Source organism: Bos javanicus, chromosome 20 (genome assembly GCF_032452875.1).
Source record: "Bos javanicus breed banteng chromosome 20, ARS-OSU_banteng_1.0, whole genome shotgun sequence".
In the NCBI taxonomy this organism is placed as follows: Eukaryota; Metazoa; Chordata; class Mammalia; order Artiodactyla; family Bovidae; genus Bos; species Bos javanicus.
In genome coordinates, this window is record NC_083887.1 from 16,694,263 (window position 1) to 16,719,702 (window position 25,440).

The following is a 25,440-nucleotide window of genomic DNA, read 5'->3' on the forward strand; positions in this document are numbered from 1 at the left end:
ATTAAGATGAGATGGCAAGAATATACAGAAGAACTATAGAAAAGAGATCTTGTTGAATAAAGAAAAATCAGAAGACAGGATATCTTCCACTGTCATCAAAATAAAATTTCAAAAAGACTTCACAAGAATTCTACGGACAGAGGAGCCTGGCAGGCTACAGTCTATGGGGTCACAAAGAGTTGGACACAACTGAGTGACCAACACTTACAAATCAAGTAGAGATTAAATAAAACAATTTTTATTTTCAGTAGTAAAAAGTTATATCAAAAGATTACTTTAGTGGGACTTCCCTGGCAGTCAAGTGGTTAAGACTCCATGCTCCCAATACAGGAGGCATGGGTTTGATCCCTAGTCAGGTAATTAAGATTCTACATGCAGCATGGCACAGCCAGAAAAAAAAAAAAAAAAAGATTATTTTAGTAATGTGAGAACAAGAGAAATGCTTTTTTTCTTTTATTACTTTAAAAATGCTGCACTGCCTACTGGCTCGCTTATACTGTTTCCAATGACATCTGCCATCATCCTTATCTCTTTCCTTCTCTATATAATGTGTTTTTAAAAACTACAGAAAAACAAGGAAATCTAGGTTAAAAGCTGGGAACATACCTATATACGTTCAGTTGCTAAGCTGTGTCCAACTCCGTGATCCCATGGATCACAGCCCACCAGGCTCCTCTGTCCATGGGATTTCCCAAGCAAAAATACTGGAGCGGGTTGCCATTTCCCTTTTCAGAGGATCTTCCTGATCCAGGGATTGAACCCCACATTTCTTGCATTGGCAGGCGGATTCTTTACCACTAAGCCACCAGGAAGCCCAAAAGCTGGGAAAGTGATTGCAAAAACAAGGATGAATTATGGGGCTTCAGATAAAAGGGACAAGGAGAAGGCAATGGCACTCCACTCCAGTACTCTTGCCTGGAGAATCCCATGGATGGAGGAGCCTGGTGGGCTGCAGTCCATGGGGTCGCTAAGAGTCGGACACGACTGAGCGACTTCACTTTCACTTTTCACTTGCATACACTGGAGAAGGAAATGGCAACCCACTCCAGTGTTCTTGCCTGGAGAATCCCAGGGATGGAGAAGCCTGGTGGGCTGCTGTCTATGGGGTCACACACAGTTGGACATGACTGAAGCGACTTAGCAGCAGCAGATAAAGGGACAAAGCAGATTTGCCAGGAGAAGAGCAATAGTTAGTAAGGAAGAATAAAAGGTTGCGATGAGAGAGAAATGTCAGAGTTTAGGATTTTGGATGAGATCAGTTTCAAGTTAAGATAAAGTTGAGATGTAGCACGAGAAGGTGAAAAATCAAACTGGGCATGTTGAGAAAAGGCAGAAAGCTCCAAATTCATAACCAGCGTGCCATTTCATGCAAGTTGAATATTAAAGAGTATTTTCAGCAATTGTATGTTACCTCAATTACTAAATGTGATAGGGTAAGGATTCACAAAAGCAGTTTAGAAACCACAAATAACAAGATAATGAATTAATCTCATATTATTTGTAAAACAAAAATGTCTTTTTACCACGCATTTCAAGGTGCTGTGCTTGTGTTTAGTCGCTCAGTCGTGTCTAACTCTTTACGACCCCATGGACTGTAGCCTGCCAGGCTCCTCTGTCCATGGAATTTTCCAGGCAAGAATACTGGAGTGAATTGCCATGCCTTCCTCCAGGGCATATTCCCAACCCAGGAATCAAACCAGGGTCTCCTGTATTGCAGGCAGATTCTTTACCGTCTGAGCCACCAGGGAAGCCCAAGAATACTGGAGTGGGTAGCCTATCCCTTCTCCAGAGGATCTTCCCAACCAGGAATCGAACCAGCGTCTCCCGCATTGCAGGTGGATTCTTTACCAGCTGAGCTACCCAGGAAGCCCACATTTCAGGGTACTGGTATTTAATTAAGAAGATAGTACCAAAATAGTAACAATCAAATATAATTCTGTGTTTATACTAGTTCTGTTGAGTTTTTCTAGAGGCAAATGGGACAGCCAAAAGAAGGATCCTAATGGTTCTCAGTGATCAAAATAATTCAGGGAGAGTTTACAACATCCCACAACAAACCATCACCATAGAGCACCTAACTGACGGTATATTTGGACTAAAGATTTACAAAATAACATTGTGGAACTGAAAAGGGTAACCTTCCCTCCAACAGTATATTCTATACATATAAGTAAAAGTCTGAGGGAAACGTTTATATTTCATAGGTAGGCAAATAAGTTTTCAGGGAGAGCTGACGAGAGGAAGAAAGCTCAGGGGAGAGGGAGAAGAGGGTGGGAGGCAGAGGCAAAGGTGGAGGAAGAGGCAGACTGTTCTCAGAAAGAGAAATATCAGCTACCTGTAGGCTATGATTTTCAGACAAATTCCATTCCCAGAACACAGCACTTCTTTCCCTCCCTGAACCAGCAGTAGCAGCAAAGTAGACAATACTCACTCAAAGGCAGTATGCAAGGTGTGCTCAGGATTTATTATATTCACCATAAGACCTAGGATTTGGTCATGAATTTATCAAATAAGATGCAACAAAACCTAACATACCATCAATTTGCTTAGCTGGGCTACAACAAAAGCAGAAGACATATGAATGATGCTTGGACAGAGCTTTATTTGTGCTAGCACGAGTGAGTGAGAAGTTAGCATAGTTTTAATAACGTTCAACTTATTTACACCTCATTATCAGTTAAAGTACCTATTAAGTATACATAAAACTAGATTATTTTTATAGAAACTGATTATAAAAATATTTCTAGGGCTTAAACTGAGAAACATTTAACAGGAAAGAATGATCAAAACAGCTCTACTTACTGTATCAAATGTTACATTAACAATGCTTTCTTAGGTACCATAAAGTTGCTGGAAAGCATTAATGTGCTCAAAACTTCAATTTGAGAAGTTTCAACTTATAAGTGGCTTGTATGTCACATTTCACAAAAAAGAAATTACAAACAACTTAAAATGTTAATGCGTTAGCTAAATTCTCTATAGAAGAGAGATCACGAAACCACTGTCCTACTACGGAAGCATGCAGGGCAGAGAGGAAACTTAGAAAGGAAATGAAACGCCTGGGCCACGTTCAAGCTTCTCAGAATTAGTTCCCCCAAAACAGAAAGTACAGAGGGAGCTGGATTAAAAAAGCACATAATCAAAAGTCTGGAAAGCTTAATAGCTTTTCTGAATGGAAATTTCATCCTTATTTAAGACGAAATATAGAGAATCTTCATAAACTTACGGAAAATCATTTGGCACATTTGATATAATACTAATTATCCATCTTTCTGAATTACAGTCACCATTGCTTTGCTCTATCAAAGCAGCTACTGAAGTGAAGACACCACATTTTAGGGACCACTTTAAGGCAACAGCGACGGTAAATCAAACATTCAATTACAAAATCTTGGAATCAAGCAGCTACACTTTTTCTTCTGAGTATATAAAAAAACTCCATTTTAAAATGAAGATAATCTTTGATGCTAGATTGGTTTTTCTTTTGAACAGTAATTCATAATCATCTACCAGCAAATACTACCCTTTGAGATTACAACCAAGATACATGTAGTTAGTTCTCAAAAAATTTCTAATGTTAAAAACATCACAGTACAAGAAAGATGACATAATTATGGGAAAAAATACATACTTTATTCTTGTATGTAAAACCTTGACGATACACTGAAACTGATTTTGTTTACTGAAAAGTTATTGAAAAATTAGCCCTGTATTCATAATTGTATTTATTCAAGGCTAAGATACAAAACCCCCACACTGAACATAAATGCTATGATATTAACAGCATAAGACTAAGCTTTAAGTCTAAGGCACTAGAAATCTTAATAGAGATGACAATGTAAATCTACATCCAATACCTACTGTGAAGACTAATTTCAAATAAAATCACTTTAAAAAATACAAGTTGTTCTATAAATCAATACTACCTAAAATAAAACAATAATGATAAAATAATGAGCTCTCAAATAAAATTTAGGATATAACAAAACTGAATCAAAAACCTTTAAGGGTTATTTCTAAAACTCTGTTCTTATACTGTTCTTTGAGATAATAGTTCATTTACATTCAAAATAAAGTTAGAATTGAAATGACTACCCTAAGATGTTATGAAGTACTCTGTATGTAATAGAAAACAGATCTCAGCAGATCAATATGCAAAAAGTAGATCTAACCAGATTAAGCATGTTATTAAAGTATACAAAAAGCTGATGACTAAAAGGGACCAGGATACCTATGATTCATTTACAAGTACAGAATCTTATTGAGAAAAATGCTATCATATTTTTCTACAACATCAATGATATATTCAAAGTTTAAAAAAGCAAGAGGAAAGATAAAGTATTATATTATACCAAAAGGCTGTCATCATTCTAAATGTAGAAAATAACATTATTCATGTATTTAGGATACCACTTAGCAGTCTCATTTCATAGGAGAATTATTTCCAGAGGTACACTCACAACTGAAAACTTCACTGGGATTCTATATACTGGGGAAGGAAAGGAACAGTATTAAGAGCTAAAACACACACACACACACACACACAAATAATTTTTTAGCTCACTGCCCTTGGAATTTGCTAATCCAATTTCCCCCTCATTTCTCAGAAGAGAAAACAGTTCTCAAGAGACAGTGTGACTTGCTCAAGGTCATAATTTAACACTACAAACAGGACCAGCATTCAGGTTTTACGAATTCTTGAATATTGTCCTTTCCTCTACACTAGTGCTACGGAGATGACACCTAGCATAAAAACAAAATACAATGGATTAAACTCAAACACAGTTTCAAAGAAAGCAGTCAGAACAGTGCAGTATCAGCTATACACTGAGGATGAAACCCTTGAGGATTAATGGAGGATAATTCAGGAGGTGACTATCACAAGTAGACTAAAATAATGATACCCAACATTAACTATTAGGTGCTCAGCATTATCTCCTGATCATTTTATATATTAATTAATTTATTCTACTTTTGAGGTAGATAGTGGTGGTGTTCTCAACTGCAAATGAGGACAGAAGGCACAATGAGGTTAATCTCTGGTAAGGTCAGGAGACTAGAGCAGATTCCAAGAGAAAAAGGAGAAAAAAATTATTTATGTACCTGTTTGAAATTAATGTGTCAAAGTATTTACAATTTATGATTATAAATAACTCTTTTCTTACCAGATTCTTATAGTAAGAGTATGGTTTTCAAAACAATCTAGAAATTAATTTAAAGGCATTCTTATAAAGACTTATATTTCAAAAAACAATTCATTACAAGATCCATGAACTAACAGGAAAAAAGGAAATGTTAAGCAGAAGAATGAGCATTACAATTTAAGTAAGGTTTGAGGGTCACATGGCTCTTGTCAGTAAAGGAGTAAGTCCTCTGCTAAGACAAAAAACAATTATTTCAGATCAAGAGTTAAACTCAACTTCCTGCACTAGGAATACAATTTATCTGTTTTAGAAGTACACCCCAAACTTCAAAATCAGTTATTTTACATTGATTCTGCAACAAAGGATGGACTAATGGATGGACAGATAGATTGACAGATGGAAGAACCGACCACCAAGTATCTTCAAAATCTCCAGAATATAATGATGATATGTGATTTTCCCAGATTTTAGAAGCTACTTTGTAACTTACCATCTTTTTCCTCTTATCTTGCTCTGTGGGTGGTTCTTCATCTTCTGTTACTTTTGGTTCTTCAAGATGAGACATTAACATACAGCTGCAATTAAAAATAAAAATAAAAAAAGTCTATAACATACCTTTTGCATTGAGCATTTTGCTTGAATATTTAGGTAATAAATCATAAGCAATTTATTTATAGGAAACTTTTGAACCATAAACCACTTGACAAAAGCAAGGTGTACCTTTTATAATCTTTCTAAAAATGATACTTACAAACACTTAAAATTAAAATTAATACTTTTTCTTTTACCATTAATCTTCATATGTCTAGATTATTGTATATGTTTCATAATAGTAACAATAATTTAAACAGTAACATCTTTAAAACACTATCAATTACATAACAATCTACTCTGTGCTCCAAATGACATTACTACGCTATGAAGAACTTGTCCCTGATAGCACTGCAGGGCAGTTACAGCCCACTTTATTTTGATTATCTGCATCACTGCTCTTTACATTAGCAGAGATAAGACAGCTTCCTATTCCGTCAACACTGGCTCCAGGGAGACAAGATGAATACTGTCTCGTGAATCAAGTTAAAAGAATGAACTTTACTGTTCCTAATTTAGAACAGACTTCTGCAATTTATCAGAGTCATTAAGTTCTTAACCAATAAAAAGCTGTGGCAAAGAAAGCTTGCTTTCTGTTATGTTTTGTAGCAAGTATACATGAAGGGCATTTCTTGACTTAGCTATATAAATAACCTTCGATTCAGGGTTAGGGACAAGTGCTAAAACCAGAAACTTGATCAGACTCACTCTTGTAGAGCACATGAATGTCCTTTTCTTCTTATCCCTGATCATTAAAAAATTCATTTTTGAAACAACTATCTCTGACCCAGTCAGTCCACCTGATAGAATCAAATACTAAGAACCTTAAACTGGAAATCTGAAACCCTGAAAAACAACAAGAGCTCAATCTCTAACTCACTTCATGGCTTTGCTCTTTTGGAGCTGCAATGCTTTTGTCCACTATGATGTACAGTTGATGTAAACTCTTCAACAACACAAGTTTGAACTGCAGGAGTCTAATTATACATGGATTTTTTTTCCTATAATAAATACTATTGGGGACTTCCCTGGTGGTTCAGTGATTAGGAATCTGCCTGCAAATGCAGGGGACATAGGTTTGATCCCTGATCCGGAAGGATCCCACATGCCATAGAGCAAATAAGGCCATATCCCTCAACTGAACCTGTGCTCTGGAGCCCGCAAGCTGCAACTACCAAGCCCGTATGCTGCAACTGCTGAAGCCCAGGCTCTCAAGAGCCCACGCTCCACAGCAAGAGAAGCCACCGCAACGAGAAGCCCACACAGCAGTGAAGAGTAGGCCCCTCACTACAACTAAAGAAAGCCTGCACGCACCAATAAAGACCCAGCACGGCCGAAAGTAATTAATTAAAAAATACTACAGTATTACACAACCACGGTTGGCTGAATCTGAGGACATGGAACCAGACGACTGTCGGTGAAGATGGCTAACTATAAGGTTTACTCGGCTCTTCACATTCACAGAGGGTGGATGCCCCTAACCCCTGCATTGTTCAATGGTCAAGTACTTGGCCAAATAACTCAAGTACAAAGGTGGAAAATTACGACATTATCTCAACTCCAAAGGTATTTAATAAAGTGAAAAGTCTAAGAAAAGTTTCGATTCTAGTTTGTATTAGAAATAAATAATAAGATGGACCTCCTTCACATTAGCTCTCTGAAGTATGCTGCTGCTGCTACTGCTAAGTCACTTCAGTCGTGTCCGACTCTGTGCGAGCCCATAGATGGCAGCCCACCAGGCTCCACCATCCCCGGGATTCTCCAGGCAAGAACACCGGATTGGGTTGCCATTTCCTTCTCCAATGCATGAAAGTGAAAAGTGAAAGTGAAGTCGCTCAGTCGTGTCTGACTCTTAGTGACCCCATGGACTGTAGCCTACCAGGCTCCTCTGTCCATGGGATTTTCCAGGCAAGAGTACTGGAGTGGGTTGCCATTGCCTTCTCCGTCTGAAGTATGCAGCAGACTTGAATTTTAATTGTGATGAATCTGGATCTCCATGGAAGTAAGTTTTATACTGTATCAAATTCTTTCACTACATTTCAAAAATCTGTTAACTTACTTATACAGTGAAAAGCTCTCTGTTCTCCCTTCCCTAAAGATTTATTAATAATAAAGTATGCTCTGGATATAAATATACACATTTTTGTCAGAGGGCGAGATATTTGTACTTTGCAATTCTGAAAATTGCATTCATTTGGGTCTCTGAAAGGCGGAAAGTGAAAAAAAATTTGAAAAGCCCAAAGCTGAAATTTTCTCCTGCAGGAAAATCTTCAAGTAAAAATCAAATCTAATTTTGTTGACAAAGATTAAAGATAGGGAATCATGTTTTACACAAAAAGCAAGGTGAAAGTTAATAGAATTTTACTAAGCTAAAAGATGTGGGCTGTGAGTGCAATAAAAGTAATTGTAAATAAAATTATAACAACAACAGCTTAAAACAGGGACAGCTAACATATAAGCTTAGGCAGCCACCCCTCACATTCTACACTCATTCACTAAATACATCCAGGCACTCTAGCTGGCTAACTCAAAATCTTTCCCAACAAGAAACCAACCAGCCAAACACAACCAACAGTATTAGCATGCAATATGAAATTATTATTTCTGGCTTAAAGGTACAACTTTTATTTAATCTATAGAAACCCACTTTTTAAGGAGATGAGAAAACTAGAACTGATGCTATGCCACTGGTCTCTGCAGTGGACACTTAGGTCGCCTGTGTAATTGTCCTCCTTCCCAACTTGAGCCCTGAACTTGTCAGTTATCCTCCTGTTTCATGTCCACCATATGCTTCAGAAAAAGCTGATCTGAGCCCCAACGCTGGTGGCTCAGTAAGCAATCAAGGAAATCCTATTCCCCTGGTCAATGACTGCTTTCAATATGAGTATGTTTAAGAACTTCTAGCCAATTAGATATGGAGAGAAATCGGATGAAATGACTTCTAGGACAGTGTCCTATGATGTTAAAACGACACAAGGAAAAAGATGACTCCTGGCTGGCACTGGCAGCGTCACGAACTATAGAGTCGAGAACTACTTTTGACAATGACGGTAAGTAGCCTGCACACGAAGTTCATGTGTTGAGGGGACGGGGTAGGAAGAACTGGGTCTTTAAGGTATTGTGTGGTCACGAATACCTAATCCAAGAGCCTCCCACTCACATCCATGCGTGCTAAGTCACTTTAGCCGTGTCAGACTCTTTGTGATCCTATGGACCGTAGCCTGCCAGACTCCTTTGTCCATGGGATTCTCCAGTCATGAACACTGGAGTGGGTTGCCATGCCCTCCTACAGGAGATCTTCCCAACTCAGGGATCAAGCCTGCGTCTCTTAGGTCTCCTGCATTGGGAGGTGGGTTCTTTACCACTAGCACCACCTGAGAAACCCTCTCTCACCTGCAATTGCTTTTTTATTGTTAAAGTCAGCTGACTCAGGGGTTTCTCTTACTTGCAGCTGAAAATCCTTTTACAGTCCCTTATATAAGTATCACAAAAATATCTTACCAAAAATTCACTTCTGGATTCAGGGCAAGAAACAGTCTCCCTCTCTTGATACACCTACTTCCTTCTATACGATACCAGGAACCATGTAATTCCAAATGCTTTTCTTTGCCCTGGTAGTTAGTAAAGTCAAGGCTGTTTTACACCTGGATGGCAAGTTTCTCCATTCAAGATTTCTTGTTTAAATTCCTTCAACCCCATATTAATAGTTTTCAGTCACAAAGAGCATGTGCTTTACTTATTCATTGCCTCAAATCCTCTTATGACCACTAAATTGAATATAGGCAACTAACAGTTGTACGAACAAAGCTAGTGGAGGTGATGGAATTCCAGTTGAGCTATTTCAAATCCTGAAAGATGACGCTGTGAAAGTGCTACACTCAATTTGCCAGCAAATTTGGAAAACTCAGCAGTGGCCACAGGACTGGAAAAGGTCAGTTTTCATTCCAATCCCAAAGAAAGGCAATGCCAAAGAATGCTCAAACTATCACACAACTGCACTCATCTCACACGCTAGTAAAGTAATGCTCAAAATTCTCCAAGCCAGGCTTCAGCAATATGTGAACCATGAACTTCCAGATGTTCAAGCTGGTTTTAGAAAAGGCAGAGGAACCAGAAACCAAATTGCCACCATCCACTGGATCATCGAAAAAGCAAGAGAGTTCCAGAAAAACATCTATTTCTGCTTTATTGACTATGCCAAAGCCTTTGACTGTGTGGATCACAATCAACTGTGGAAAATTCTTCAAGAGATGGGAATACCAGACCCCCTGACCTGCCTCTTGAGAAACCTATATGCAGGTCAGGAAGCAACAGTTAGAACTGGATATGGAACAACAGACTGGTTCCAAATAGGAAAAGGAGTACGTCAAGGCTGTATATTATCATCCTGCTTACTTAACTTATATGCAGAGTACATCATGAGAAACGCTGGGCTGGAGGAAGCACAAGCTGGAATCAAGATTGCTGGGAGAAATATCAATAACCTCAGATATGCAGATGACACCACCCTTATGGCAGAAAGTGAAGAGGAACTAAAAAGCCTTTTGATGAAAGTGAAAAAGGAGAGTGAAAAAGTTGGCTTAAAGCTCAACATTCAGAAAACTAAGATCATGGCATCCGGTCCCATCACTTCATGGCAAATAGATGGGGAAACAGTGGAAGCAGTGTCAGACTTTATTTTTGGGGGCTCCAAAATCACTGCAATGGTGACTGCAGCCATGAAATTAAAAGACTCTTACTCCTTGGAAGGAAAGTTATGACCAATCTAGATAGCATATTCAAAAGCAGAGACATTACTTTGCCAACAAAGGTCCGTCTAGTCAAGGCTATGGTTTTTCCAGTGGTCATGTATGGATGTGAGAGTTGGACTGTGAAGAAAGCTGAGCACCAAAGAATTGATGCTTTTGAACTGTGGTGTGGGAGAAGACTCTTGAGAGTCCCTTGGACTGTAAGGAGATCCAATCAGTCCATCCTAAAGGAGATCAGTCCTGGGTGTTCATTGGAAGGACTGATGCTAAAGCTGAAACTCCAATAGTTTGGCCACCTCACGCGAAGAGTTGACTCATTGGAAAAGACTCTGATGCTGGGAGGGATTGGGGGCAAGAGGAGAAGGGGACGACAGAGGATGAGATGGCTGGATGGCATCACCGACTCAATGGATGTGAGTTTGAGTGAACTCCGGGAGTTGGTGATGGACAGGGAGGCCTGGTGTGCTACAATTCATGGGGTCGCAGAGTCGGACTGAACTGAACTGAACTGAACAGTTGTATGTTAGTAGTATAGACAAAGTGCCATGAAGGAACAGAAAGTGAAAGTGTCAGTTGCTCCTGTTAGCCCTGTCTGACTCTTTGTGACCCCATGAACTGTAGCCCGCCAGGCTCCTCTGTCCATGGGATTTCCCAGCCAAGAATAGTGGTGTGAGTAGCCATGCCCTTCTCCAGAGAATCTTCCCAACCCAGGGATCGAACCCAGGTTTCCTACACTGCAGGCAGATTCTTTTCCATCGAAGCCACCAAGAAGCAGAGAAGGAAGCAATGACTTTTTACTGAGATTATGGAAAGGAATCTAGAAGGAGGTATTTGCTACACAGGGCAATGCTGAGGGCATGACCTGCCAAGGAGAAGAAATGTTATGAGTCAAAGGAAATGGCACATTTGGGAAAGGGGAAAGAATTTAGAGAGGAAGAGAAAAGGCCAATTAATGTAAACTGAAGATCAGCAAAGAACAGTGTCCCATCAACTTCATGCTATACAAAAGTGGGCTTCTAATTTTAAGAAGTGGAACAGAATGGATCAGAAGGATTAACTGGAGAGAGGCGTCAAGGAGGTCACTGAGACCAACACAAGTTAGGATAATACAGAGGGGTAAGTCAGAGTCAAGGAAACAAGGCTGCTTCGGATATTCTCTATTTCATTATGAAAAGCTGTCTGGTGAGTCAATATGTCAAGAAGGGGGAAAATGCTTATAAAAGCCTACATTTTATTTTTGTTTCTAAAAAAATTACATCCTTGATGGCAATATGTTTTGTACTCTCTAACTATAAAACCACAACTTATGAGTCTCCTTTCTTCCTTATTCCCGAATTTGGCAACAGGTTGTCAACCTCATTTCTCAATGTGCCTAAAAACAATGTATTATTTAAGGTAAAAAAGGGAATCCGGTCTAAACAAAGACAAGCAGAAGGCAAATTATAAGCATCATTGATATATTTTCCTGGTTTAATAAAGAGCTCTATTAACTAAAAAGAAACTCAAGCAAAAAGATGAAACTAAAAGATAAAGTAAACACAAAAAATTAACTCAAAATGAATCAAAGACTTGAACTTAAGACCTGAAACAATAAAACTCCTACAAGAAAACACAGTGGTTAGCTCCTTCACACTGGTCTTGGTGATGATTTTTTATATCTGCTCTGAAAACAAAGGCAACAAAAACAAACATGTGGGGCTACATCAAACCAAAGACTTGTGTACAGCAAAGGAAACCTCCAACAGAAGGAAAAGGCAACTTGATTAAAGAAAGTATTTACAAATCGTGCATTTGATAAGGGGTTAAGGTCCAAAATATATCAACTGATTCAACTCAATACCAAAAAATCAAACAATCTGATTAAAAAACAGTCAGAGGATCTGCACAGACATTTTTCCAAATTAGACATACAGACGGCCAACAGACACAGGAAAGATCTCAACATCATCAATCATCAGAGAGATGGAAACCCAAACCACAATATCATATCACACCTGTTAGAATGGCCATCCTCAAGCCAGGAAAACAGGCTAAATACATTACTGAGGAGAAGTCAGGCAGTCTGGAATCTCATGAAGCCTTCCTTATCATTATATGAAATATTCCCTTTATTAATATCAGTATTAAGAGGAAAGGTGTGATAATTCTACTATGAAATGATATGATGATTAAAAATTTTATTCAAATTAACAGATAAATGTGAGATTATCAGCAATCCTGATAACATGATTTTAACTAAGCTCCTGAAGAATACAGTTGACCTTTGAACAGCACAGATTTGAACTGTGTAGATTTTTTTTAATAAACTCATATAACAGTGCTACACATACTACAGTACTACACGATCTGTGCTTCGTTGAATCCACAGATACAGAATTTCAGACATAGAGGGTCAACTGTAAAGTTATATTTGGAGTTTCAACTGTGAAGAGGGTTGGAGCCCCAAACCCCCGTCCACCCTGTACAAGGATCAACCGAAATTTTACTACTGTCTTTTGGAACTAGTCAAGTACCATGTGACCCTCTACTATCTTAGAGGAGCCAGTGATGCTTCAACCAGTCAAATACAAATATAGGATGCTAATCCACTCCCCTTTTTCTCCATAACTTGCCTGAAGGGCAAGGGAACACTGTTAGTGGAAAAACATATTCAAAATATTTTGAAAGACAAGATCAGGCGTATTCAAGGTGGTATGCCTAGTGGGATGGGGTGGGAGGTGGGAGGGGGGTTCAAGGACAGGACATACATATACCTATGGCTGATTCATGTTGATGTATGTAGAAACCAACACAATACTGTAAAGCAAGTATCCTCAATTAAAAATAATTTAAAAATCTTAAAAAGGGAATTTATATGACAAACTACACTTGCAATATTTTTTTAAAACCTAATGTCAAGACATAAAATGACTGACTAGACCAAAGAACCCCAATTCAAAATTTCACTATAAAAAAATTTAGCTTATCTCAAGATGAAACAATATTACAAGCAAAATAACAAAAGTTTTCTTTTATAAAGACAAAATTTAAAAGCTGCCATACGATGCTTATATGGTTATGATAAACAAAAATAACGTAGGGTATAATTAATTACCGAAGTTCAAGTGCAATTAATTAAATGATACACCTACTCTTTGTAAGTTCCCGTTTCAGGATCTTCAGTCATGACGTCATGTAGGCCCTCCACTGAGATGTTTATAATACCACAGAATTTATCCTGGATAACACTAGAATACAAGAAGAGCAAAACATGTTGAAATGGATTATTTCAACAGACAATTGCTTTTTTCCCTCCCTAACTATCGTCTTGAACATGAAGATAAATTTTAGTGTGAAAGTATAAACGAAACTTTCAAAACATATGTCTTAAAGCAGAAATACTTTTACCAGTATGCTTAAATACTTACGTGGGTAGATTAGATGTGAAAGAAATACTTAAACATTCTTTATTATAATAGTCTTATGTTAATGTTATAATTAAAAAGATAAAGGTACAAAATGTTGAAGCCATAGACTGTGAAAAAATATCTGTAAAACAAACATCTGAGGAAGATCTGGCTCTGAAAACTCAGACATCAAATAACTCAATTTGAAAAATGGGGCAAATATTTGAACAGATACTTCCCCAAGTAAGACATACAGATGGCATATGAGCACTTGAAAAAATGTTCAATATCATTCATTAGTCATCAAAGGAAATGCAAATTAAAGCTGTAATGAGATTTTAATAAAAAGTAAAACGATGAAGACTGACAATACCAAGTGCTGGCAAGAGTGAGAAATAATAGGACCTCTCATATAGTGCCAGTAAGAATAAACATCCACTTTGGAAAAAAACATTCGCAACTTTTATAAAGTTAAACATTCCATACATGTAAGCAATCTCATTCCTAGGTATTTACCCAAGACCAAAACAAGTATTCTCAGAACTCTATGTGAATATTTATAGTAGCTTTATTCATAACCCCAAACTACAAATGATCCGAATGTCCACCAAGTAACAAATGGATAAACTGTGCGTCACCTGTCCAACAGAACAATCAGCAATAAAAGGAAACAAACTAGAGATACATGCAACAAGTTGGAAAAAAATCTCAAAAAACATTATGCTAAGAAAAACAGATCTGAAAGGCTATATTCTGCATGACTTCACTTATGTATGTGACTTTCTGGAAAGGCAAAATTACTTCATCAGTGGTTGTCAGGCAAAGGGGCCACAAGGGAACTTTTGGGGTGATGGTTACATACTGTGCTTTGAGGGTGGTACTGTTATATACTGTGTATATCTGTCAAAACTGTATGCTTATAAGAGGTTTTACTCTATGTGAACTATACCTTAATAGGCCTGACTTTAAAAAAGGAGAAGTATATAACCATCCACTGGTACACAAAATTATGCTATTTGAATTTTTAAATAATCTAAAAATTTTAATTACTTAACTCTTTTCTCCAGAGAATTCACAGTATCATTCCTACGAGACATATCATGTTTCGCATACTGCATTAATAAGCATAATTAAGTTTTAAAATATTCAGTAAAGTAGTTCCCAAAGCCAACACAGTATAAAATCATATGTCTGTACTCTCAAGTGTGATCAGATTTTAGAGAACTAAATCAACAGGTCGGCAAAACAATAAAAAGTTGATACCACAGTTACATTTTAATGTGTATATAACAGCCTATTGAAATAGTATACATTTTTGATATCACTATATATCCTTCACATAAGAACTAAACACCTTCTCCCACTCCCCCATGCCACCCCTCTAGGTCCTACAGCTGATTCACACTGTGTACACAAGGCTGTAAAGCGGTGAGGGGCTTCCCAGGCGGTGCCGGTGGTAAAGAACCTGCCTGCTAGTGCAGGAGACGCGAGAAACGTGGGTTCGATCCCTGGGCTGGGAAGATCCCTTGGAGAAGGAAATGGTAACCCACTGCAGTATTCTTGCCTGGAGAATTCCATGGAAGAGGAACCTAGCCGGCTACAGCCCACGGGGTCACAAAGAATTGGACACAACTAAAGCGATTTAGCATACAGCACAAAGTAGTTACACTCAAATTTAAAAAAATAATAAAGTGGGGGGAAAAAAAGAACTAAAAAAAAATCTCTGAAGAAACAGAGTTTGCCTTATGTGGTTCAGTGAGAAACATCTTAGAAAAAGGTACTGGAGCCAGTAGGCACATGAAAAGATGCTCAACACTGCTAATTATTAGAGAAATGCAAATCAAAACTACAATGAAGTATCCCCTCATACCAGTCAGAATGGCCATCATCAAAAAGTGTACAAATAAGAAATGCTGGAGAGGATGTAGAGGAAAAGGAACCCTCCTACACTGTTGGTGGGACTGTACTTGGTGCATCCACTATAGAGACCAGAACAAATGTTCCTTAAAAAACGGAAAATGGAGTTACCACTATGATCCAGCAATCTCACTCTGGGCATAAATCCAGAAAAGATGAAAACTCTAATTCAAAAAAATACAAGCTCCACAAAGTTCAAAGCAACATAATTTATAATAGCCAAAACAAGGAAACAACTAAATATCCACGTGCAGACGAATGGATAAAGAAGATGAGGTTTATATACACGCATACACATATACACACACTGGGATACTACTCAGGCATAAAAAAGAACGAAATAATACCATTTGCAGCAACACGAATGGACTGAGCAATTATCGTATTAAGTGAAGAAAGCTAAACAGACAAAGACAAACATTGTATGATATCACTTAATAGGTGAAATCTAAAAAATGATACAAAGTAACTTATTTATGAAACAAATAGACTCAAAGACATAGAAAACAAACTTATGGATACCAAAGAGGGAAAGTGGGGGAGGATAAATTAGGAATTTGGGATTAAGAGATATATATTAGTATATATGAAGTAGGTTATCAAGAAGGACCTACTGTATAGCATAGGAAACAATATTCAGTATGTTATCAAAATCTACAATGGAGAAGAATCTGAAAAAGAATACACACACACACACACACACACACACACACACATATGGGCTTCCCAGGTGGCTCAGTGGTAAAGAATCTGCCTGTCAATGCAGGAGACTGGGGTTCTATTTCTGGGTCAGGAAGATCCCTTGGAGAGGAAACGACAACACACTCCAGTATTACTGCCTGGAAAATCACATGGACAGAGGAGCCTAGGGGGCTGCAGTCCATGGGGGTCCCAAAAAGCATCGGACATGACTTGGCCACTCAAACAACAATAAATCATACTGATCACTGCTGGAGCTACCGGCATGGGCACACACTTCTGAGGAGAGGGTAAGAGGACGTATCTTTGCCATAATTAGAAAATAACAGTTCTACGTAATCAGGCCTCAATTCAGATATGCACATTTATGGAATGAGCTGAGAACAGATTACGATAATCAAACTGCAACATGGACAAGATAAACTTTTGACTGCACGGTTACTGCCAAAGCAGTAACTTCACCCCTTTCTCATAAATGAAGAGACTGTTTAGCTGACACTGCTGGAACCAGAATAAAGCTTAAACAGTTCTGACAGAAATCTAACAGGTTTAGGAACCTGAGGTTTACAGAAAGCCAAAAAATACAATTAGTGAATGACTGACAAAAAGAAGTGTCAAAATCTGACAGAAGATGGGATAAGGATATTCCCAGAAGCAGACTGGACACTGGCCAGAGGACACAGGTCCACCCTCTACCCTGCCTGCACACACCAGTCAGAAGAAAGACTTGTCCTGGCCTGTGGCTTACTCAGGCTTAGAGAAGTCAGTCAAGTGACCATCGGATTCAACCCCTTTCTTCCCTCCTCTGCCTGCACATGAATTTCTAGCTCTGCCAAGAGGAGTCTGGACAGACTCCTGTCTTGTAGGGGTGAAGAACTGAGGTGAGGCAACCTCAGTCAGTCTGTCTTTTTTTTTTTTTTTTTCCACTAAAATGTGACCCATGCTGCACACAAAAGGACACAAGAGGCAGAGATCTAACTGGGAGAAAGTGAAAAGTGAAAGTGAAGTCGCTCAGTCGTGTCTGACTCTTTGCGACCCCATGTACCATAGCCTACCAGGTTTCTCCATCCATGGGATTTTCCAGGCAACAGTACCAGAGTGGGTTGCTATTTCCTTCTCCAGGGAATCTTCCGTACCTAGGGATCGAACGCAGGTCTCCCGCATTGCAGGCAGACGCTTTACCCTCTGAGCCACCAGGGGAGGAGAGGGTTAATTCCAGTAGACAAAGGGACACTATGCTCACTCTGGAGTATCTATTAGGTACCAGAGGGACGGAGGCTTGGATTTCACGAGGGTAAATGACTATGGCCCAGAGTAGAAAGGTATGTAATTTGACCCTGAATGAAAAGGGTCGATTCTAGAAGAGAAGTACTGAAGAAAAAGATTCTATGCAATATTTGTGAGAGTGTGCTCAGTCATGTTCGATTCTTTGCGACCCCATGGACTGCAGCCTGCCAGGCTCCTCTGTCCATGGGACTTCCAGGCAAGAATATTCAAGTGGCTTGTCATGCCCTCCTCCAGGGGATCTTCCCAACCCAGGGATCAAATCCTCGTCTTTTGCATTGTCAGGCAGATTCTTTAGAGTCGGACATGACTGAGCGACTTCACTTTCACTTTTCACTTTGGTGCACTGGAGAAGGAAATGGCAACCCACTCCAGTGTTCTTGCCTGGAGAATCCCAGGGACGGGGGAGCCTGGTGGGCTGCCGTCTACGGGGTCGCACAGAGTCGGACACGACTGAAGCGACTTAGCAGCAGCAGCAGCAGCGCCAACTGGGAAGCCCATATTTGGGGATCAGTAAAAGGAGAAGTTATGCATCTTCAGAGCATTCAAATTCAAAAAATCACTCAGAAGGATGCAACATTCATTAAGCAGTTTGGGAAAAGAACCCCAGAATAATGGGGTAACAAAAAAGCTAGAAGAGGCCTGTACTTTCCTGGCATACAGAACAGATATTTAAAGAAAAGAAGCACTATGAAGTTATAATTTCTTTTTCTCCTTTTGGAAGTATTACAGAAATGTTCCCTCCAAATATGTAAAATGTAACGCTTTAAAACGAAGCATTTAGGGTAAAAATTTTATACAGTATTCTATATGAAGTTTTGAATATTAGGCATTTGCTTTCCTTTTTATTCACACAATTCTCTCTCAATGCTGTATTTTAGAAATTAAGACTCTTGTTTTCTGTAATATACATGCCTTCTGAATTACATGCTTTAAAATGTAATTGGACATCTAAAATGGAAACAATCAAATGAGAGCTGTAAACCAGGAATCAAACAGCAATGGGTCTGGCGCAAGAGAGAGAAGGAGAAAAGTCATTATCCTTAGGATAATGGATATCCTTAGGATAATGGATATCCATTATATCCTTATATACATTATTTCTTTAAACACAACAAGCCAAGAATTAGGTATTATACTATTTTTGTTTATGAAAAAAGCTCAATTTTTCCTTTTATGTGTGCTACATACTGTACTTATGAGTAACACACTATTGGAATTCTCAGTGTATCATCTCCTAACAGTAGTCTTCTGGTGTAAATCCATTCGAATCTACTGTCAGGTATAGTGCAGAAGTAAAAAGTAGCCAGAGGAGACCATGTACTTTTAGAAATTTGAATTTTCTGAAACTACTGTGTACCATGAGTGGCAGCTCACATTAGCTAGGACACAGCCATCTAGTGCCCCTGAAAGACTTAGCCAAACTCCATGCTAGTCTATAAGCTGTGCTTGGATATCCATGGGTGCTCAAGTCCCTTATACTTTAAAATGATATAGTACAAGAGGTCTTCTGTATCCATGGAACCTGAGGTTTTCTACAGCACAGGAGAAAAACAACATTCAGGAGTTTACAAACAAAAAAACCCCCTGAGAGCTGATTATTAAAGCCAAAGCTTTATCTTAGTGTAGTCCCCTGAGCAGACTTCAGTAGACTGGCTTACTGAGTATTAAAAGCAGGTGGATTTATACCAGGATACCCATGAACAGTATGAAAAGGCAAAATGATAGGATACTGAAAGAGGAACTCGCCAGGTCAGTAGGTCCCCAATATGCTACTGGAGATCAGTGGAGAAATAACTCCAGAAAGAATGAAGGGATGGAGCCAAAGCAAAAACAATACCCAGCTGTGAATGTGACTGGTGATAGAAGCAAGGTCCAACGCTGGGAAGAGCAATATTGCATAGGAACCTGGAATGTCAGCTCCATGAATCAAGGCAAATTGGAAGTGGTCAAACAAGAGATGGCAAGAGTGAATGTCGACATTCTAGGAATCAGCGAACTCAAATGGACTGGAATGGGTGAATTTAACTGAGATGACCATTGGGCAGGAATCCCTCAGAGAAATGGAGTAGCCATCACGGTCAACAAAAGAGTCCGAAATGCAGTACCTGGATGCAATCTCAAAAACGACAGAATGATCTCTGTTCGTTTCCAAGGCAAACCATTCAATATCACAGTAATCCAAGTCTATGCCCCAACCAGTAACGCTGAAGAAGCTGAAGTTGAACAGTTCTATGAAGACCTATAAGACCTTTTAGAACTAACACCCAAAAAAGATGTCCTTTTCATTATAGGGGACTGGAATGCAAAAGTAGGAAGTCAAGAAACACTTGGAGTAACAGCAAATTTGGCCTTGGAATACGGAATGAAGCAGGGCAAAGACTAATAGAGTTTTGCCAAGAAAATGCCCTGGTCATAACAAACACCCTCTTCCAACAACACAAGAGAAGACTCTATACATGGACATCACCAGATGGTCAACACTGAAATCAGACTGATTATATTCTTTGCAGCCAAAGATGGAGAAGCTCTATACAGTCAGCAAAAACAAGACCGGGAGCTGACTGTGGCTCAGATCATGAACTCCTTATTGCCAAAATCAGACTTAAATTGAAGAAAGTAGGGAAAACCACTAGACCATTCAGGTATGACCTAAATCAAATCCCTTATGATTATAAAGTGGAAGTGAGAAATAGATTTAAGGGCCTAGATCTGATAGATAGAGTGCCTGATGAACTATGGAATGAGGTTCATGACATTGTACAGGAGACAGGGATTAAGACCATCCCCATGGAAAAGAAATGCAAAAAAGGAAAATGGCTGTCTAGGGAGGCCTTAAAAATAGCTGTGAAAAGAAGAGAAGTGAAAAGCAAAGGAGAAAAGGAAAGATATAAGCATCTGAATGCAGAGTTCCAAAGAATAGCAAGAAGAGATAAGAAAGCCTTCTTCAGCAATCAATGCAAAGAAATAGAGGAAAACAACAGAATGGGAAAGACTAGAGATCTCTTCAAGAAAATCAGAGATTTCAAGGGAACAATTCATGCAAAAATGGGCTCAATAAAGGACAGAAATGGTATGGACCTAACAGAAGCAGAAAATATTAAGAAGAGGTGGCAAGAATACACAGAAGAACTATACAAAAAAGATCTTCACGACCCAGATAATCATGATGGTGTGATCACTCACACTCATCTAGAGCCAGACATCCTGGAATGTGAAGTCAAGTGGGCCTTAGAAAGCATCACTATGAACAAAGCTACTGGAGGTAATGGAATTCCAGTTGAGCTATTTCAAATCCTGAAAGATGATGCTGTGAAAGTGTTGCACTCAATATGCCAGCAAATTTGGAAAACTCAGCAGTGGCCATAGGACTGGAAAAGGTCCGTTTTCATTCCAATCCCAAAGAAAGGCAATGCCAAAGAATGCTCAAACTATCACACAATTGCACTCATCTCACACACTAGTGAAGTAATGCTCAAAATTCTCCAAGCCAGGCTTCAGCAATATGTGAACCATGAACTTCCAGATGTTCAAGCTGGTCTTAGAAAAGGCAGAGGAACCAGAGATCAAATTGGCAACATCTGCTGGATCATGGAAAAAGCAAGAGAGTTCCAGAAAAACATCTATTTCTGCTTTATTGACTATGCCAAAGCCTTTGACTGTGTGGATCACAATAAACTGTGGAAAATTCTGAAAGAGATGGGAATGCCAGACCACCTGATCTGCCTCTTGAGAAATTTGTATGCAGGTCAGGAAGCAACAGTTAGAACTGGACATGGAAAAACAGACTGGTTCCAAATAGGGAAAGGAGTACGTCAAGGCTGTATATTGTCACCGTGTTTACTCAACTTATACACAGAGTACATCATGAGGAACGCTGGACTGGAGGAAACACAAGCTGGAATCAAGATTACTGGGAGAAATATCAATAACCTCAGATATGCAGGTGACACCACCCTTATGGCAGAAAGTGAAGAGGAACTAAAAAGTCTCTTGATGAAAGTGAAAGTGGAGAGTGAAAAAGTTGGTTAAAGCTCAACATTCAGAAAACGAAGATCATGGCATCCAGTCCCATCACTTCATGGGAAATAGATGGGGAAACAGTGGAAACAGTGTTAGATTTTATTTTGGGGGGCTCCAAAATCACTGCAGACGGTGATTGCAGCCATGAAATTCAAAGACACTTACTCCTTGGAAGGAAAGTTATGACCAACCTAGATAGCATATTCAAAAGCAGAGACATTACTTTGCCAACAAAGGTCCGTCTAGTCCAGGCTATGGTTTTTCCTGTGGTCATGTATGGATGTGAGAGTTGGACTGTGAAGAAGGCTGAGCACCGAAGAATTGATGCTTTTGAACTGTGGTGTTGGAAAAGACTCTTGAGAGTCCCTTGGACTGCAAGGAGATCCAACCAGTCCATTCTGAAGGAGATGAGCCCTGGGATTTCTTTGCAAGGAATGATGCTGAAGCTGAAACTCCAGTACTTTGGCCACCTCATGCCAAGAGTTGACTCATTGGAAAAGACTCTGATGCTTGGAGGGATTGGGGGCAGGAGGAGAATGGGACGACAGAGGATGAGATGGCTGGATGGCATCACTGACTCGATGAACGTGAGTCTGGGTGAACTCCGGGAGTTGGTGATGGACAGGGAGGCCTGGCGTGCTGTGATTCATGGGGTCGCAAAGAGTTGGACATGACTGAGCGACTGAACTGAACTGAACTGATCAATTAACTTGGGCTTCCCAAGTGGAAAGTGAAAAGTGAAAATGTTAGTCACTCAGTCATATCCAACTCTACGACTGCACGGACTGTAGCCCACCAGGCTTCACTGTCCATGGAATTCTCCAGGCAAGAATACTGTAATCAGTAGCCACTCCCTTCTCCAGGGGATCTATTCAACCCAGGGATTGAACCCAGGCCTGTCTGTGAGTCTGATCCCTGGGCCAGGAAGACCTCCTGGAGTCCCTTAGGGTAACATTATGCATCATGGGAATACAGAATAAATAATCATGGGAATTTATGATCCCCAAAGCTCAAAAACTGCCCTCCCTTGTTTTATAAACAATATTATTTTTACTTATTTCTTTTTTAAATTACAAGTATGGGTAACTAAACTGTAGGTAACATATTACAACTGATTCTTCTACTCCAGATATGAGGCAGAAAACAGAACAGAAAGTTGTTGTATTGAAACCTATGTCTGAAACATTCATCTTAGATAATGCAAGGAATGTTTAACCTCAAGGATGAAAAAAGACAATAAAATTAAAACTGAAGGGCAAGAAGTATTAATAATCTTCCTTTTTACTTATCACTTTTTTCTTATTGTATATATTTGGTTGACACATTATTTGCACAGACCAGAGTTAACCTTCACTACAGAAAGAAAGCAGGCCTTTTTAAACATCTGCTTGTTTTGTGTATATGTGTGTATATACATAATATATATATATATATATGTATATATACACAAACAATAGGTGAGAGCATGAAAAATTTTACTCAGTAGGTAAAGATCACCTGATCATTGAAAACAATTCCACTTTTAGTAAACTTTCTTTTTTAGTCAAATGCACAGGAGCGAAACTACAGCTCTTAATCTTAGTATTTCCTAGAGGTATGACATTTTGAGGTTACTTTCCGGGTATATAAAAGTACCTGCAGAATATGTGAATTGCAGAAACTTCATGGAAAGTGATTTTTTTCCTTACTTTTGAAAACTATGCACAATACTAAAGAAAAAAAAATCCTTCTTTCTTGTGTTTTTCACCCAACTTTAAAAAATCATGGTGACTTAAAACTATTTCTGTCCTTTTGTATCATTACACACTCAACAACAGGTGTTCAGAAAACAAAATGCCCCTAGAAAGATAATGCAAAATTCTTAATCCCAAAGGCACAAATCAAAAAAAATTCTAATATTCATCTGGTTACCCAAACAATAAGTAATAGATTAAATGTGAACAGGACTCTAGTTTCTTTTCACTTGTCCAACTTTTATTGGTAATTTTCTAGTGAGCACTGATTCATCATCATAGACCATGTGTCTTAAATAACTTCTTGATGTGATGAATTTACATACTTAACATCACATCTTCATCCCCTTGGGCCCTGGAGAAAAACAGGTATTCAGGAACACAACATTTACAAGAACACAAAATTTTAAATTACCTGTTCTGAACAGTTTTATAACCTAAAGTTGATGATTTAAGTTTTTCATAGTAGCAAGCCCCAAAAAGAAACCAGAACTTTAGTCACTTTAAAATTTTCTCTGCTCTAACTAGATCACAACTTGTATACTGTACCTAACAATATTTGAATTCACATCAAATCCTAAGTTAGAGGGTGGATGAACTTAGGGTAATTTAAGAAAATAAATACATTTTTAAGCACTAAAAGCCACAACCAAATAAAATATTCTCTAAAGTATACTTTTCTGCTTATATTAACAAGTCTAAGTAAAGAACAGTATACTGGGGGGGAAAAAAAAAGGAAAAAGCCCTGATATGTCGGTCTTATTCCAGAATTCCTATCACACCATTTACACTAAAATCAGGTCCCCTCTCCTCTATCTTCCAGGACCTAGGCTGAAAATATTTCTGTCACTTAAATGGAAACATACATCTTTCTACACAGTTAATTCTCTTCATGGTCACATGAAAAGTGACCATTGACAAATGTTAACAAGTAAACAGGATAAAAAAAATTCATGTGGATATTCACTAAGTTATTAAAAAATAAAAATTTATACCCAACAATTATCCTTACTAAGTCTTTCATATTATAAACCATTCTCCCGTTGTATGTGTGTATGCTCAGTCGTGTCTGACTCTATGTGACCCCGTGGACTGTAGCCCTCCAGGCTCCTCTGTCCATGGAATTTTCCAGGCAAGAATATTTCCTACTCCAGGGGATCTTCCCAACCCAGTGAAAAAACCCACGTCTCTTGCATCTCCTGCATTGGTAGGCAGAATTTTTTTTTTTTTTTTTTACCACTAGTGCCACCTGGGAAGCTCATATTATAAACCATTCTTCCAATTAACTTTTTTTTAATGAGTGCAGAGAGGTGGGGGGAAAAAGCAAGCCATTCTCTTTAAGACAATAAGAAATAACTACGATGATCTGTGTGTAGTGGGATGGGAAGAAACTGCCATTTTACATGATTTTCAACAGGAAGACCATGCTTTAAGAAATACTGTTCAATGAAGATATACTAAAGTTCCATAAAAAGGAGATGATCAATGACTGATGTAGAACCATTTGGAAAAGACATTAGGGTGAAAAAACCTAACCAATACTAGTTTTCAGTGCTTATAGGAATCACTTGACAAACTGGTTCTCGTGTTTTTCTTGTTTTTTTTTTTAAATATAAAAGAATGGAATAGATTTGATAATTATGGGGTTGAATGCATGACCTCACCATTATAAATGTTTTTAAAAACTATACTTGAGATGGTGTAATACTGAAAAAAGTGGACCCATTATCTCGTTAATAGTGCTCCCTAACTATGAAATCATTAACAATCTAGATAATAATGATGCTACTGATTCATATCCCTCCTCACCCACCTAAGGCCTCATCATTAAGTCCAATAACAGAAAAGAAAAGTACAAGTTTTAATGAGAAATGAAACAGGCCTTCTAAGGAGAAAAAAAAAATTATTATTATTC

The 25,440-nt window shown here is 38.5% G+C and overlaps 1 protein-coding gene across 2 annotated transcripts in view; it reads right to left on the reverse strand.

Moving 5' to 3' along the window:
* Positions 1-25,440, reverse strand: part of IPO11 (importin 11) — a 202,837-nt gene that overhangs the window by 20,020 nt on the left and 157,377 nt on the right. For both annotated transcript variants that reach the window (XM_061393442.1, XM_061393443.1), the window contains exons 28-29: positions 13,615-13,710; positions 5,635-5,719 (exon numbers count right to left, since the gene is read on the reverse strand). In XM_061393442.1, the coding sequence (XP_061249426.1) occupies positions 5,635-5,719; positions 13,615-13,710 (181 nt within the window). The remainder of the gene's footprint in view (positions 1-5,634; positions 5,720-13,614; positions 13,711-25,440) is intronic.